Here is an 18,735-nt window from a genome sequence, read left to right as displayed (position 1 = left end):
CACGGATCATGGGTAAGTGTTTTGGCTATGTGACACATGCAGTTTCTGTTTCTGTCATTAAAGTACTGTTTATATTTCACAGAGGATTATCTGCAAGGATACCGGGAGCATTATGCAGGTATCGACCCACCAGTGAGGCTCCAGGAAAACACAGTCTCCAAACTAAGCAGAGTGAAGTCGTTCCTCAGGTTTAGGGTTAGGGTCAGACGGTTTCAATCGCCTGTCTGACTGGCTCTTTTTGAGGGATCTCAAGAGGATACGCGGGTGGTCCCGGAGCCTGATGAAGTCAAGCCTTCAGGTCACGACCTCCGACTTCTACATCAAGAATATATCACACTTTCTCAAGTACATGGCCGACACACCGTGCAAGGGGAGCAGGCTCAGCCAAACCGACATGATTTTAATCAAACGGGAAGTAGTTGCCATCCTGAAGTCCCTGAAGAGAAAAGTACTTATCCACCAGATGCAAGTGAAGCGTGACAAGATGGAAGGTCTGCCGAGCCACAACGACCTAATGACATGCTTGACTTCGACCACCACTCGCATCTCTCAGCTCCTGGATGTGATGGCCAGCAATCCGACTACCGCGACCCGGACACTGCTCTATGGGTATATGACTCTTCATTGGAGCTGCATTTATGGCCACCGTCCGGGGGTCTACTCCAACATGACCAACGCCGAGGTCCGAAAGGCGGATACAACTGGCACTGCCTTCGGCTACCTGGTTCATGTGAGTGCTATTAATCAATGTATTTATTCTGGCAGTTATATGCATGATTGACATTGTATTGACACTCTCTATCTCTGTCATAACAGGTAAGTAACCACAAGACGGCCAACGCGTTCGGGGAGGCGCAGCTGTACCTCACCGTAGAAGAATTTGGATGGATGAAGAGGTGGCTGGAAATTAAGGGTACGCTGACCTGCACCCAGAGCCGTTACTTTCTGTACACAGAGGGGAAGAACCCGTTCAGGAAGCTTGCCTACTCCCTGAGGTTGGCATTGGCTGATGTGGGGCTCCGCAGTCCCATTAACTTCACCGACCTCCGCACAGTCCACGCCGATAATGCGAAGAGGTTTCAAGACAAAGGCAACCGCCAAAGAGTGAGTGATTTCATGTGTCACAACACTGCAACTGCGGACACATTTTACGCGAATAATCCTTCTTTGAAGGAGGCTGCGGACATTCGGTTGCTCTTCACAGAGTCACTGCAAGCAGCGGCGGCGGCATCGACAGCAGCAGCAGCGGGAAATGAAGACACTTTTGCGGGTATTGACATCGACAGTGACAGCTCTGGAGAGGAGCACAGCCCGGCTCCCTACCAAGACTCCCTACCAAGACATGTCCCGAAGAGGGACCAGTCACTGGCCGAACACAACCCCTCAGACATGGGTGAAGAGAGGGTGCCATACTCTGCCCCAACTTCACCCACTGTTGCCAGTGATCAACTTGTAAATATGCAGTGTGTTGTTGTAATCAGTCCCCTTGTAAATACGTTATATCCTGTTTGAATGTATTTATTACTGTCAATATTACTGTAAATAAAGTTTGTTAAAATTACTAAGTCTTCTGTTTTTAAATCCCACTATGGGTTTTCTTCCTTTAAGATCCCCAGGGGCACGATATTCTGGTTCTGGTGGTAGCATGGAGGTGTTTAGTCCGAGTGAGGAGTGCTCAAGTGTGGGATGATTTGTAAGGTAGAAGAGGGTAAAAAAAGTTAAAGTGTGAACCTCCAGCAGGGCAGGTGGTGCTGTGAAGAAGGGGCACGAGCAAAATCCTCCATGGAGGTTGGGTGCTGCTGCTGTGAAGAAGGCCGACTATGGGTGCCGATGGGCGGGCGGCAAAGCACCGCAAAGTAGACCCCCTTTAAGTGTAGCCAGGGGCACGAGCAAAATCCTCCATGGAGGTTGGGTGCTGCTGCTGTGAAGAAGGCCGACTATGGGTGCCGATGGGCGGACGGCAAAGCACCGCAAAGTAGACCCCCTTTAAGTGTAGCCAGGGGCACGAGCAAAATCCTCCATGGAGGTTGGGTGCTGCTGCTGTGAAGAAGGCCGACTATGGGTGCCGATGGGCGGACGGCAAAGCACCGCAAAGTAGACCCCCTTTAAGTGTAGCCAGGGGCACGAGCAAAATCCTCCATGGAGGTTGGGTGCTGCTGCTGTGAAGAAGGCCGACTACGGGTGCCGATGGGCGGACGGCAAAGCACCGCAAAGTAGACCCCCTTTAAGTGTAGCCAGGGGCACGAGCAAAATCCTCCATGGAGGTTGGGTGCTGCTGCTGTGAAGAAGGCCGACTATGGGTGCCGATGGGCGGACGGTAAAGCACCGCAAAATACACCCCCCTTTAAGTGTAGCCAGGGGCACGAGATTCTTGAGGGTGTGATCATCTTGGTTTAGTCCGTGGGGGAGTGCTTAAGTTCGGGGGCCCGGGGACCCAAGGTGCTCGAGGTTCTGGAGGTACATGGGAGGGATCCTGGAGCTCCTCAGTCCGTGTTTTGGGGGTCTTGGAGCGGCCCCGAAGAGGTGCCTTTGTCGGTGTACCTAATGGGTAAGAAAGCCAGTCTACACAGGTCGTGAAATGTGATTGAAATGTACAGAGTGCTGTACATTTCAATCACTTTGAATGGGAGTCGTGAGGTGTGGATGAAATGGCCATATCTCCCTTAAATTCACAGCAAAGTTACCCATCTTTCACACACTAATTCATGGGTAACAGAGCCATGTGCACCATGCATTTAAAGTAATGTTAGCCAGCTTTCAGACACTAATTCGTGGGGAAGAAAGTCACCCTGGTCGGGTCGTGAAATGTGATTGAAATGTACAGAGTGCTGTACATTTCAATCACTTTGAATGGGAGTCGTGAGGTGTGGATGAAATGGCCATATCTCCCTTAAATTCACAGCAAAGTTACCCATCTTTCACACACTATTTCATGGGTAATAAAGCCATGTGCACACTGTATTTAAAGTAATGTTAGCCAGCTTTCAGACACTAATTCCTGGGGAAGAAAGTCACCCTGGACGGGTCATCAAATGTGATTGAAATGGACAGATTCCTGTACATTTCAATCACTTTTAATGGGAGTCGTGAGGTGTGGATGAAATGGCCATATCTTCCTTAAATTCACATCAAACTCACCCAGCTTTCACACACTATTTCATGGGTAATAAAGCCATGTGCACACTGTATTTAAAGTAATGTTAGCCAGCTTTCAGACACTAATTCGTGGGTAATAAAGGCCTGTACATCTCCCTGTTTGAAAGGGCCATATCTTCCTTAAATTCACATCAAACTCACCCAGCTTTCACACACTATTTCATGGGTAATAAAGCCATGTGCACACTGTATTTAAAGTAATGTTAGCCAGCTTTCAGACACTAATTCCTGGGGAAGAAAGTCACCCTGGACGGGTCATCAAATGTGATTGAAATGGACAGATTCCTGTACATTTCAATCACTTTTAATGGGAGTCGTGAGGTGTGGATGAAATGGCCATATCTTCCTTAAATTCACATCAAACTCACCCAGCTTTCACACACTATTTCATGGGTAATAAAGCCATGTGCACACTGTATTTAAAGTAATGTTAGCCAGCTTTCAGACACTAATTCGTGGGTAATAAAGGCCTGTACATCTCCCTGTTTGAAAGGGCCATATCTTCCTTAAATTCACATCAAACTCACCCAGCTTTCACACACTATTTCATGGGTAATAAAGCCATGTGCACACTGTATTTAAAGTAATGTTAGCCAGCTTTCAGACACTAATTCCTGGGGAAGAAAGTCACCCTGGACGGGTCATCAAATGTGATTGAAATGGACAGATTCCTGTACATTTCAATCACTTTTAATGGGAGTCGGTGTGGATGGCCTGTTGAATCCGATTTTGAGCACTCTTTTCCCCGCATAAACTAGTTTAAATCACCGTTAAACACTTATTCTGTTGATGTCTATATAACCGACTTCCCGCTATGCATTAAGTCGGTTATATGGACCCTGTACACTAGGCATACTGCGGCCGGTAGTAAATGTCCAACCATTGTACCCTCTGGTCCCTAGGGTATGTTAGGAAAAGGGACCACATTACTCCTGTTCTGGCTGCCTTACACTGGCTCCCTATAGAACACAGGATAGAATTTAAAATTCTTCTTCTCGCCTACAAAGCCCTTAATGGGCAGGCGCCATCTTACCTTAAAGAACTCATTATACCCTACTGTCCTACTAGGGCATTGCGTTCCAAGAACGCAGGGTTGTTGGTTGTTCCTAGAATCTCTAAAAGTACAATGGGAGCCAGAGCCTTTTCTTATCAAGCTCCACATTTGTGGAATCAGCTTCCAGTTTGTGTTCGGGCGGCAGACACCCTATCCGTTTTTAAGAGTGCGCTTAAGACCTTCCTTTTTGATAAAGCTTATAGTTAGGGATGATTAGATTCAGCCCCTAGTTTTGCTGATATAGGCTTAGTTTGTCGGGGGACATCTTACTTCTTCCTTCTCTCTGTCTATACCTGTGTACTCTCATGTTCCGATTAACCCAGCTTCCCCAAATGTCTTTCTTTTTGGTGTCTATATACGCTGGGATCCGGAGTCATGGATGATCCTGCGGTCCTGTGTCCTGGATCGCGAGCGCTGGATCTTGAGTCGTGGCTGTGGTCCTGGATCATCGGTCCTGGATGGATATCCTCATGGATTCATCTTCCTGTTATGCACACATGCATTTCCAGGCATTTGGACTGCCTATGTTGCAAATGTATTATCTTTTCAATTTACACACGGCATCTATTGCACGTCTGTCCGTCCTGGGAGAGGGACCCCTCCTCTGTTGCTCTCCCTGAGGTTTCTCCCATTTTTCCCTTTAAACTGGGTTTTCTTTGGAAGTTTTTCGTTGTACGATGTGAGGGTCTAAGGACAGAGGGTGTCGTATTGTCATACTGATATTCTGTACACACTGTGAAGACCACTGAGACAAATGTAACATTTGTGATATTGGGCTATATAAATAAACATTGATTGATTGATTGATTGATTGATTGATTGATTGATTGATGATTAGTTATTTCATTGACCCTGTTGAGTTAAGCTTGTTTTATTTATTTAATTCAATATTAAGTTGATTGTTGGGTTAATTTCCGTTTCTTTCTGTTGTCTCTTTGTATTTTCTCCAAATTAATTTAATTGCATCTTGTTATTTTGCTAATATATGCCTGCGTATTTTTTCTCTATGCTTGTATGGAATGTTTAATAAAGTGTCAAAGTGTTTAGAAAAGCTAAATATAATGTGGATACAAAAATATGTGGATGTACATTACCTGGCATAGAGAGAAGGACAACAACAAATCAACTCGCTGTTAAACTCATAGCTGCTCCTCTCGTCTCCGTGCGGCTTCAGTGACAATAAAATAAATAAGAAGATTGATGTACACAAGTAAAACCTTCTACATTCAAAGAAAGGGAGTTCTCACGAACCTTAACGCCCCTCTGTGGGATTGAAGGTAGAAATTAGACAGAAAGCAGGGGGTTTAAAACACAACTTCCTTCCTCTTCACATTATTGCTTTACATGGTTTGTTGTTCTGCAGAGAGAGACCAGTTTGTGGTAAACAGAGCACATCTCCTCACTGACAAGAGAAGACACATCCTAATGTCTTCCTTTATTATAAAAGCAGCCAAAATTCAAGATCTAAAACCATGTTCAGTGAATAAATTATTAGCAAAATAGACAAAATTAAACAAGTTGTGATGGTTATGAACTTAAAGAGTAACAAAGACATTAACTATTTGAATTGGTGATAATGTTATATGTAATGTATAATGTATAAATCATGTTACAAAATAATAATAATAATAATAATAATAATAATAATAATAATAATAATAATAATAATAATAATAATAATAATAATAATAATAATAAACTAGGCTGGAAACGATTTGCCTCATTCTTGGAGAGGTCCACCCTGAGAAATGTTTAAAAAAAAAATCCATATTAGCCTGTATAAATAAAAATGTGATTGTAAAAAAACAGAAGTGTCATCCTTCAAAAGCAACGCTTGCTGTGTTTATCTGGATTTGTTGACCGTGCTGTACACTGCAGCTGGATCCTCTTCAGAGTCCTGGGGGGTATACTGCGAAGCAGGATTTTCGCTTAGCGGGCTAAATTCAGGGCAAACTCCGGCTTTCCGGTCATCCGAAGCTGGTTCTCTTTTTAGCAGGCTAGATCTCCATGGTAATATATGCTAAGCAGCTAACCTGGTCGGGACCAGGGGCCTATACTACGAACCTGGTTCAACCTAACCTGGATATGTTTGAGTTAGCCGGTTGGCCTAATCCAAAACATACGCGCTCTCGCTAAACTGTACTACGACGCTGGTTATCAAGTGGATCGCTCAAGCCAGCCGTTTCCTATCTAGTTAGGTGCGCGTTCACATGAAAGGGGTGGTATTTGGAGCATTCGACCAATCACAAACATGGAGAAGCGTACTGACAGCGCAGCGTCATACTTCCTGAATGAAAAGTGAACTTTAAGTATTATTTTAAGCAACACATAAGTTGACGAAACACTCGAGACAAATGTAATTGAAGTCAGATCGTGTTTTAGACGGGGCAGTGATATCATAAACCTGTTAATGTACGCATTCAAACACTTTTTCTTTTTCCAGCTGTATTCACCTTGCAGGTGCAGCTCTGAGGCTTTGATCCTGGATAAAGTGTTTAAGTCATGGATGTTTAAAGTTTAACTTCTTCATTTTTGACTAGTATTAAAGTTCACTTTTCATTCAGGAAGTATGACGCTGCGCTGTCAGTGCGCTTCTCCATGTTTGTGATTGGTCGAATGCTCCAAATACCACCCCTTTCATGTGAACGCGCACCTAACTAGATAGGACACGGCTGGCTTGAGCGATCCACTTGATAACCAGCGTCGTAGTACAGTTTAGCGAGAGCGCGTATGTTTTGGATTAGGCCAACCGGCTAACTCAAACATATCCAGGTTAGGTTGAACCAGCTTCGTAGCATAGGCCCCTGGTCCCGACCAGGTTAGCTGCTTAGCATATATTACCATGGAGATCTAGCCTGCTAAAAAGAGAACCAGCTTCGGATGACCGGAAAGCCGGAGTTTTCCCTGAATTTAGCCGGCTAAGCGAAAATCCTGCTTCGCAGTATACCCCCCAGGTTAGGTTGCAGGCTAAGAGATCAACTCAGTGAAAGCACTGCCTGCTGACCAATCAGAGCTCAGTGTGCGGAGTTTAAAGTGATCAAGTCATATTACAGGAGAAAGGAAATACAGAAAAACTGCCGTCGCAGGAAAGACGGCCGGCAAAAATCACCGACTGTGTGAACGTGAACATTAATAGAATATCACCTCCCATCTTCAGAGCAATCTGACTATTATAACATTAGCATTAAGAAAGCTTAATTAAATATCTGCCACAACATAAGTAACCGGATCAGAGTAACATTAAGTACAGTCCGCGGCATATCACTTCATAATGTATCATATATCTCCTGATCTGAGTCAGCTGAGCCGTATCTGGCCGTGCAACACTCACTGTGTCACATACTGTATGCAGAAGTATTATTTTAAGCAACACATTAAGTTGACGAAACACTCGAGACAAATGTAATTGAAGTCAGATCGTGTTTTAGACGGGGCAGTGATATCATAAACCTGTTAATGTACGCATTCAAACACGTGTTCTGTTCCAGCTGTATTCACCTTGCAGGTGCAGCTCTGAGGCTTTGATCCTGATCAAGTGTTTAAGTCATGGATGTTTAAAGTTTAACTTCTTCATTTTTGACTAGTATTAAAGTTCACTTTTCATTCAGGAAGTATGACGCTGCGCTGTCAGTATGCTTCTCCATGTTTGTGATTGGTCGAATGCTCCAAATACCACCCTTTTCATGTGAACGCGCACCTAACTAGATAGGACACGGCTGGCTTGAGCGATCCACTTGATAACCAGCGTCGTAGTACAGTTTAGCGAGAGCGCGTATGTTTTGGATTAGGCCAACCGGCTAACTCAAACATATCCAGGTTAGGTTGAACCAGTTTCGTAGTATAGGCCCCCGGTACAAGGAGGATGAAGACTCTCCAAAAGCTTCAGGACAGATCTTCACCATCACTGACTTCAGAGCTGAACACAGAGGGAGTTATTCCTGTGGAGCCCAGAACAAGTTAGGATGTAGTAACTCCACCTTTCATCTGAGGGTTGTGGCAGGTAAGTTTCATGCATTCATCCACTACCAGAAACGTATAAGCTTGTTTGTTTCAGTCACATCATCTGCATAGTAGTCCGACTTCTAAAATGTTTTTCTTGGATCAGTGATAGGGTTCATAATGTTTTCTTTAAATTCAAATAAAAAGTTAAAGCCTCATCATGAATGTAATTGCAATTGGGAAATAGGAGTATAAAATATACATTTGTTTTATTTACATCATTATTTAAATTCAACTGGAACAGTTTCAATAATTTAGAAATAATAAAAACTATAGGCATACAAATCTCATGTGCCCCCCACAGTACACCTAGGGGTACTACTGGTACACATATTAGAGAACTACTGCTGTATTAACCATCTGTTCTCTGTTGATGTCTGTTTCTCAGGATCATGGAAGCTACCAGCTGCTGTAACAATCTTTGTTGTTCTCCTGGCTGTCATTTCTCTCTCTGTCTTCCTGTGGATCAGGTGAGCAGATCTGATCATCGTAATCGTTGTTTGTTGTTTGTTAAATCATTTGTCAAATCATCTTATTTCTCTTTATAAACTCTCCTACCCAGAAGGCTTCCAGAGACTCGTCTGAGCCTGAAGAGAGAGAGCGAACAACAAGGAGGAGGTGAGAATAGATGCTTATGTAATTAATCTAGTACAAAATAAAACATATTACGCCCAATTTATAATGAGGAGTATTTCATGGTCTTTAAGTGCTTCTAGAAAATGGAACTGACATAGAAGGACCTCTTGCTGCTCTTTTTACATCCTTCAATAAAAAGTTAATTTCTATCACAATCTCTTTAATTCTCCTCTTAGACGTGAGTACATTTCAAGTTCATCCATAAGTTTTCCTATCTTTTATCCTTTTATCTTTTCCGTCATAAAGCATCAAGTTGATGAAGGGGGGACATTTTTCCATCATTTCCACAGCTGCTGTTGCTTTGGCCTTTTCTGTCCTGGGTCCATTCCTCTGTAAATGAAATACCTATTAATGTAAAATGATACACTCCCTGCAGTGTGTACCTGATCAGCCGGAGCAGCAGGAGGACCTTCAGTATGCCAGCGTTCACTTCTCCAACAACCGGGCAGACCCTCTTTACCCCAACATGAGAGCAGCTCGGCCCCTCAGACACACGGAGCAACAGGAAGTCCCGGAGTACGCTGCCGTCAAGTTCAGCAGTGCTGCCCCGAGGTGAGCAGATCCTCGCACAGGAACATTGTTCACATATCATTTAATTCCTTTTGCTTTATTATTACCACTAAAAACTCATCATTTATTTCTCAGGAGCAGAGGTCAGGACTCTGAAGAGGATCCAGCTGCATTGTACAGCACGGTCAACAAATCCAGATAAACACAGCAAGCGTTGCTTTTGAAGGATGACACTTCTGTTTTTTTACAATCACATTTTTATTTATACAGGCTAATATGGATTTTTTTTAAACATTTCTCAGGGTGGACCTCTCCAAGAATGAGGCAAATCGTTTCCAGCCTAGTTTATTATTATTATTATTATTATTATTATTATTATTATTATTATTATTATTATTATTATTATTATTATTATTATTTTGTAACATGATTTTTGCCAAAATAAATTACAAAATGTAGAGATGTTGCAACAAGGGATCTGATCCCTAACTGCTGGCTTTTATTGTTGGGAAATGTAGATATTACTAAGGAGTTATTATTTACTGATAACAAACCATTTCCATTGTTTTGTAAGTACATGTTTCTACTTTCTTTGTATAATAATAATTTATTTACAATGTTCTTCTTCTTGTCTACACTGAAATCAACAACTGCTTATTTGTGTCATTTTTTTTATCCATACCAAAATAAATGTTTTTGAAAAGCACGTTGGGATATTAGAGGAACATGCGTTTGCTGAGTTGCAGTTTCATTCTGCTGCCACTAGGTTTCAGTAAAGAGCCGTATTTCACTGATGGAAAACCATTACCAAGAGCCTGTACAGTACATTTATCTTTGGTGTGTGTACGGCCTTAATGTTCACACATTCTTAATCTGCCATATGTTTATGTAAATATAAAAGTTCCATTATCACCAATTCAAATAGTTAATGTCTTTGTTACTCTTTAAGTTCATAACCATCACAACTTGTTACATTTGTCTATTTTTCTAATAATTTATTCACTGAACATGGTTTTAGATCTTGAATTTTGGTTGCTTTTATAATAAAGGAAGACATTAGGATGTGTCTTCTCTTGTCAGTGAGGAGATGTGCTCTGTTTACCACAAACTGGTCTCTCTCTGCAGAACAACAAACCATGTAAAGCAATAATGTGAAGAGGAAGGAAGTTGTGTTTTAAACCCCCTGCTTTCTGTCTACTTTCTACCTTCAAGCCCACAGAGGGGCGTTAAGGTTCGTGAGAACTCCCTTTCTTTGAATGTAGAAGGTTTTACTTGTGTACATCAATCTTCTTATTTATTTTATTGTCACTGAAGCCGCACGGAGACGAGAGGAGCAGCTATGAGTTTAACAGCGAGTTGATTTGTTGTTGTCCTTCTCTCTATGCCAGGTAATGTACATCCACATATTTTTGTATCCACATTATATTTAGCTTTTCTAAACACTTTGACACTTTATTAAACATTCCATACAAGCATAGAGAAAAAATACGCAGGCATATATTAGCAAAATAACAAGATGCAATTAAATTAATTTGGAGAAAATACAAAGAGACAACAGAAAGAAACGTAAATTAACCCAACAATCAACTTAATCTTGAATTAAATAAATAAAATAAGCTTAACTCAACAGGGTCAATGAAATAACCAGAGTTGGGTGTAACGCGTTACTTTGTAACGCGTTACTGTAATAATATTACTTTGTCGGTAACGGAGTAGTGTAACGCGCTACTTTTATAATCCAGTAATCACACTACAGTTACTAACATTGCCCCGACACACGTTACTTCGTTACTTTCTAAAATCAGTCATAATCAAACCTCAACAAACACCTGCAAAGAACACATGCTAGGTGAAGCTAACGCACATAGCTGTTGTTTATTTATATCACACACACACACACACACACACACACACACACACACACACACACACACACACACACACACACACACACACACACACACACACACACACACACACACACACACACACACACACACACACACACACACACACACACACACACACACACACACACACACACGCACACACACACACACACACACACACACGTAGTTCTTCTTCTCTGTTTTCCGGTTGTTGCTTGTTTTGAATGACGAATACACACTACCGCTGCCTGCTGGTAAGGAGAGTTATTGCCACTCACGCATGCGCAGTTCGTACGTGCTCGGCTGAAGTCTGGCTCCAGTGCAACACATGGCCAACACGCAGGAGAACACGCTGACGCACAGTGTTGGGAAAGTTCACTTTCTACATGAACTAGTTCAGTTCACAGTTCACATATTTTAAAATGAACTAGTTCAGTTCATAGTTCATAATTCAAAATTTTGAACTAAAGTTCATGGTTTCAAAAATGAACTAATTTATAGTTCATAGTTCTTTTTTCAATAAGTTGCTGCGAGCTATTATTTGTCTCCTGTACGATGTTAATGGGCCATTTCAATTTTTACAATATCCTCAGAGGGCCGTACAAGTTATTGACCTCTGCTTAAAAAAACTAAAATCACAGCTCATTCATTTCATTCTGTGCAAAGAAAAAGCAACCTCCTAATCCAGATATCTCACCATGACTCGCGTATGCATGCACGTGCAGGGTGTGGCGTGACCACCTAAACAGAAAGATAATTTATGGACACAAGATGTGTGCAAATGTATTTAGTTTCCTATCCATGTGAACATGGTTTAAGTGGGGGGGACCTAACCTCCTATAGGGGGGTCCGGGGGGCATGCTCCCCTGGCAAGATGTGTTGCACTTTGAGAGCAACATTAGGAGATCTATGGACACATCTCTCAACACCCAAACACAACTGTAAGCAGATTTTCTTTTAATTTATGGATATTTGACAAATCACTACCCTTTCAAACTGTATTCTTCTTTATTAATAACTGTCTTATAGTATTTTATACCCGTTTACTTTATTCTCTTATTTTTTTTATAACTATAATGATCATATAAAGATGTGCCTTTACCTCACTGGTTGTAGACAAAGCTTCTTATATTCGTTAGCATAGCTAGCTAACCAGATGCTAATGACAACAACACAGTTATTATAGTATGACAGATGAGCAGATCGCCACTGGGCTTACAACTAAAGACACAGACACGCAGAAACTGTGGCATGTGTACGGACTTATCGGTACTGCAATTTCTGAAGTGCTGGAGTGGCGTTCTGGTGCTCTCCGTCAGAACTGCACCCCTGTCAGTCGAGACATATACCACGTGATGACACGTTAGGCTCGTATTGTGTTCAAGGACCCTGACCTTGGCCAGGAAAAACAGGTACTCGCTTGTTTAATTTTTTTGCGGTCTAGATTTCTTTCATTTTTTGCGTGTGTTTATAAATTACCTCGAGGGCCGTACCAAATTGTCTCGCGGGCCGTATACGGCCGGAGGTTCCCCACCCCTGCCGTAGAGTCTCACTCTGAGCGAGTGCTGCTGCAGCTGCTCTCGGCTTCGTCCATACTAATTCATTCATTCATTCATTCATTCATTCATTCATTCAATGCTCGCCGGTTCCGCGGTTCCACATTGTTTGTTGTGAGGAGTCTGATATATTTAGTATATTTATATTTTAGTGCGACAGCCAGGGGTGACAGGCGCGTACGCGTCACAGGCAGCTTGCTGTTGCCAGATTGGGTGGTTTTCCGCATTATTTTGAAGCCTGTTTACGGTGTGTTTTAACTGGGTTTTCGGCTGAAAGGCATATGAAATCTGGCACACTTTTGAACGCCGTTATAATACAGTGCTGAGAATGAACGCACGTTTGAACGCCGTTATACAGCGCTGAGAATGAACGCGTTCTCAATTACGTTCATCTAGCGGAAATACAGTACGTTCAGTTCACGTTCGCCCAAAATATGAACGCGTTCATGAACGATCGTTCATTGAACGCGTTCAGGTACATCACTGCTGACGCAACAGCGTGAGCAGAGATAGACTGCGCAAAATATACAGATAGCAGGAGACAGAGGACAGCCACGGTCAGATAGCAGGAGACAGAGGACAGCCACGGTCAGATAGCAGGAGACAGAGGACAGCCATGGTCAGATAGGAAAACATTCAGGAGCTATCTGGATCAGTCTTATGCGACAATGGAAACTGAACTAAAGAGAACATTTGAAACTTTAGCCAACACACTCTCACTCCCTAAGCGTCCAATAGCGACGTTTGGTCAGTGTCCGTGGCGTCCAATTGTGACGCTCCTAGGCTCCTTCAGCGTCATAAAGGGACGCAAATAGCTTTCAACTGATTGCAATGTATTCCCATCTGCGTCGGGATTTGACGCTCATGGAAGCACGGCATTCGTTTATGCCGGCTGCCCTGAAAGGCAATGTGAGCATCCATTCCCATTGGATAACGGAGAATTTTACACCCGGAAGTAAGTACTCCTCTTACTGTCGATTGATTTTACAGTGATATCTGCACTACTCATCGACTAAAAAACACCAGATTATCCTTGTTAATTACACAACATTGATTGGTTTAAATTGTGTACAATGCTTTTGTATTTTTCCCCTTCGATTCGGAGAAACAAATATGTTTTCTGAGTAAAGGATGGCAGAAGACACTACACTACCCAGAATCCCCAGCTATCGTTTGGCCTACACCATGTGCTCTGTTTGACAAACCCCGTTTTTTTCACCATTAATTCCAATGGCTGGCGTCTATGTCACGTGATCTTCAAATGTCTCCCTGCAGAAAAAGAAAACATGGCCGAACTTCGTTTTATTCTAGGTGTAAAATGCCTATTTTAAAGTTAGTTTGGCCATTAAAATGCGTTTTGATGTCATTTGATGCGATAAATATGAGTTGTTATTTCAGATTATGTGTGCAGTGGATGTACATGATCTTTAGTTTGCTAGTTATTACAAAGATTACTTCAGGAAATCGCAACGTTTTCATTGTTACCAAGGTGGTTGCTAGGGACGCTGCTATCGATATTATTTATGTTATGTTGTGTAACTGTTTAATGGTGTTATCTTTATTGCTACCCCCTTCCCCGTCAATGTATAGTGTTGGTCCACAGCCTAAACATATTAGTTTAACAAAATCCGCATCTAAAGATAGCCTACGTTATTTCCCCCATGTGCAATTCCAGTCTCACATCTCAGAGCACATCGTCATTAACAAATACCGGAAACAGACCGAAATAATAATAATACCTTATTCCGAGTGTGCTTGCTTTTCTCTTTGAAAGTCATCACATAACGGCATTGTAATACACGGTTCGGCTGCATTACATATTACATATCTGCCGTAGTTCTGTATTTATAGAGCCCTGATGAGAAGACAAACATGAGGAACTGAAAACGTGACGTGGATCATAAATATATCAGCCATTAAACAACATCTTACATTTCTTTTCACACAATGCGTCTCCTTGCAGTATCAACACTAATTCGGCTCACTTTTATATTTGATCCAATTGGTAGATAGGCTGTATTTACACCATAAAGGTGCACAGTTGATATAAAGGGACACCTGGTGGTTAAAGCATGTTATTGAATTTCAATATTTTTATTATTAGATATTAATACGATCCCTATAAAGTATATTCATTACTCGTTATTCTCTACTAATTGTTAATTAAAGACTGTATGTAATGACTATTTTGCACATCCCTTTCAAGATTTCAAGATTTTCTAAGGTTTATTGACATATCATATAGGCCTACACAACTGTGGTGTAGTTCTGCACTGAATGAAAAACTTGGGTTGCAGGTTCCTCAATAGTGCATTACAAGACATCTATCAATATTTGTGCATACCTCCAGCAATGTTAACTATGTTGAAGCACTTATTTTAACTGATATTATACATAATGTATTATACTCTTATAGATGTATGTAGATATTTCATCTCCGGCCTTGTCAGGTATTGAACAATCAATACATAAAGAACACAGAATTGTTGAATATAAAACACAGAATTTATGTGATTATACTAAATGATTTTCAAATAAACACAACTGCATATTTAACTGTTACACATGCTGATGTAACGCAAATGTTCCAACTTGGGATCAATAAAGTATATCTTATCTTAAGCTGATCGATGGCTACTGCCATATTTGCACAATGTGCCTCTGAACCTTGACAAGTGCATGTTTCAGGCTTATCAATTAATGTAATGTAATGTTATCACAGGGGTCACACACATAAGACCAGCTGTTAAATAAAGCTCTTCTGACCTTAGCTGGCATGTGGGTATATATATTAATACTGCCCATAATGGGCACAAGCAATTTTCACCCATTTATTAATTATATGTTTTAAATGTGAGTGTTTCCTGTCCCCTAAACCTCCAGGGATGTACACAGTTTAATACTGGCAACTTCTTATTATGGGAAATACGAAAACGTCTTTTAAAACTACAACTCCCAGTAGAGACGTGCCATAGAGAACATGTTGCGAAACAGAATAGCCAGCATGTGTAGTTCTGGGGAGGGGGGACGCGGTGGACCCGTTCAAATCCAGTTTTGGACAGTCTGCCGTGGTTCCATCCCATTTCAAGTGCTGTTCGAGAATCGGCTTAACCCTCGGAGCACACTCTCCAATCACAGAGCTTGAGGACTATCACGGGGTTTGTCAAGAGCACATGGTGTAGTCCAAACGATAGCTGGGGATTCTGGGTAGTGTAGTGTCTTCTGCCATCCTTTACTCCTGGGAATGGACGCTCACATTACCTTTAAGGGCAGCCGACATAAACGAATTGTGCTTCCATGAGCGTCAAATCCCGACGCAGATGGGAATACATTGCAATCAGTTGAAAGCTATTTGCGTCTCTTTATGACGCTGAAGGAGCCTAGGAGCGTCACAATTGGACGCCACGGACACTGACCAAACGTCGCTATTGGACGCTTAGGGAGTGAGAGTGTGTTGCTTTAGCAGTCTGCGTAATCTGCCTGTAGGGAGGGGCGGGCCGGCCCTGCGAGTAAAGTAACGAGTAAAGTAACGAGTAAAGTAACGAATTACTTTATGTAGATAGTAACGAAGTAGTGTAATATATTACTTTTTTTTAAAGTAATATGTAATATGTAATATATTACTTTTTTTTAGTAACGACCCCATCTCTGGAAATAACTAATCATAAACAGAAATTAATCGAACAGTCCACTATAACAATGTTTAAAATGTGGTCATGTAGTGTAATGCACAGTGACACAAAGAGGCAATACAGACTGTGACGTAGGTAACTTCGTCACTATGGACTGACGCCTTCAGGCCGGGTAATATGGAACTTTATTAGCGTGATTGCACAGTATATGTTGTCTGTGGCTGATGATTGTGTGCACCTGGTGTCCTGTGTTGTCTCCTCCCCCCTCACCTGTGTCTTGTTGTGATGATTGGAGTGTGGGTATTTAGGCTCTGTTGCCCTGTCTGTTGAGAGGGGTGTGTGTGTGAGATCCTTGTGGCTGCAGGATGTGGACAAGGAGAACAGCAGGATTGAGGCTGTGAACTTTCTGCCCATGTTTTTAATAAATGCCCACGTCAGGTTATATTTTTGGACGTTCTGCCTCTGCCTCCTTGCTTGGTCTGGGCCGCTCAACGGTCAGCTTCACACAGACGATGCAGGCCAAGAGCAACACCCGCCAGGCAGCAGTGTAGCGCTGAAGCACAGACGTTGAGGCAAAACAGCCGTCTTTCTGTGTTAGGCTTCCAGTCAGGGGCGGTTCTAGAGGGGGGCAGGGGGGGCCAGTGCCCCCCTAACACTGACCTCTGACCCCCCTGTGGCCCCCCTAACAATGAACATTTTTTTTTTGTTTTTTTTTAAATGTATATTTTCTTGTACTCGGTTTGCCAAAAAACCCTGGATTTTGTTGCTGTAATGTGAGATTGTGCAGACACCCTTATGTAAAGTAGAGATGTAACTGTTCATTGCCTTTAATTTTATATAAATATGGTGTTAGTGCAAACATTGCACTATAACTTAAGCTGAAGCTAACGGTAATAACGATAAGATCTATCTGAAATAAATAACAATAACTGTATTGCATTGTTTTCTTATGCGCAATTACTTCATACTGTCTAGTTCCCTTTTTCGTCCTGCATTTATTGTGCCCCCCTGTTACGGTTGCTGTTTGTCTGCTCCTTAATCTGCCTGTGAGTGTTTTCAGCTGTGTGTGTGTTTATGCAAATGAGCTGTGTGGTTGCTCCAGCATCATTGGCTGCCCATCTCCTGGTCCGCCTCTGAAGATGGTGATTGGATCGACGTCGTCCAATCGCAGTGCACAGCCGGCGCACACCTGCTGGGGAGGATTACAAAGGCTGCGGACTATCATCACTCTGGAGGCTCTGTTGAGTGAACAGACGCCGCTCGCATTTTGCTCATCATTCTGTGGTTAATCTGGTGCGTTTATCTCTGTGTGATATTGTGTGTTAGTAGAGTGTAGAGTAGGTTAGTTAGTGTTTAGAGTATCGTTAGGATTTGTGACTGTTGCCTTTAGGTTAGCTGTGTGTTTTGTGTAGACTCCATTTGTTAGTTGTACCACTCTTGAAGTGAGGTTTTGTTTCGTTCTTTATTTAGTATATTAGTATTTATTTTCCCTGTATGCCTTTAGACTCCTTTTGAGTCCTCCCTTAGTTTGGTTATCTGTCAACCTGTGCCCTTTTGGCCCTTTTTGTTTGTTTCAGGCTGCCTGCCTGCCATTTTGTTACACCTTGCTTTATAATAAAACCACTTATAATTAATACCAATACCACTCTGGTCGTGTCGTTTCCCTTTGGTTCCCCTAGCCCAGCGGTCGGGAACCTATGGCTCTTCCGGTGACGGCATATGGCTCCCAGACAATTTTGAGTTGAAAAAAAAAAAAATATATCAGTTTGGAACTGATTTTAAAATACTTGTGATATTTCTTAATAATACTGTGTCATTTTAAAGTAAACAGAAATTAGTTTTGAAGATACATTTCACGGGTCACCCGTGGGTCGGGTCGGGAACCAATGGCTCGCGAGCATGTCCGGGTCATTGTAAAGGTGAAGAAATCAAGTTTATCCGCTTCAACCCTTGTAACGGAAAAGATGGCGAAAAGAAAAAAAGACGATGATTACCGTGCATTCCAGGCTGCGTGGACAGAGGAATTTGCATGTGTGGAGAGAGCAGGATCTGCAGTATGTCTAATATGCAATGATAAAATTGCATCGATGAAACGGTCAAATATAAAGCGGCACTTCGATACGCACCATGCTTCATTTGCATCGAAATATCCAGCGGGGGACAGCAGGAAAAGGGCATGCGAGGAGCTACAGCAGAGAGTGCAGACGAGTCAGCAGCAACTACGTGTGTGGACCAAGCAAGGTGACGGAAATTCCGCTAGCTTTGCGGGTGCTTTGGCAATAGTAAGGAATGGAAAGCCATTC

General features: G+C 42.2%; 1 protein-coding gene across 1 annotated transcript; it reads left to right on the top strand.

Moving 5' to 3' along the window:
- Positions 1-238: 238 nt before the first annotated feature.
- LOC139434837 (uncharacterized) lies at positions 239-1,517 on the top strand. Its single transcript, XM_071204877.1, has 2 exons — positions 239-730; positions 817-1,517. The coding sequence occupies exons 1-2, from the start codon at positions 281-283 to the stop codon at positions 1,510-1,512; spliced, it is 1,146 nt and encodes a 381-aa protein (XP_071060978.1). The 5' UTR covers positions 239-280; the 3' UTR covers positions 1,513-1,517.
- Positions 1,518-18,735: the final 17,218 nt, after the last annotated feature.

This window comes from Pseudochaenichthys georgianus, chromosome 1 (genome assembly GCF_902827115.2).
Source record: "Pseudochaenichthys georgianus chromosome 1, fPseGeo1.2, whole genome shotgun sequence".
Lineage (NCBI taxonomy): Eukaryota > Metazoa > Chordata > Actinopteri > Perciformes > Channichthyidae > Pseudochaenichthys > Pseudochaenichthys georgianus.
The sequence above is the reverse complement of the archived record's forward strand: the minus strand, read 5'-3'. Positions and strand labels throughout refer to the sequence as shown.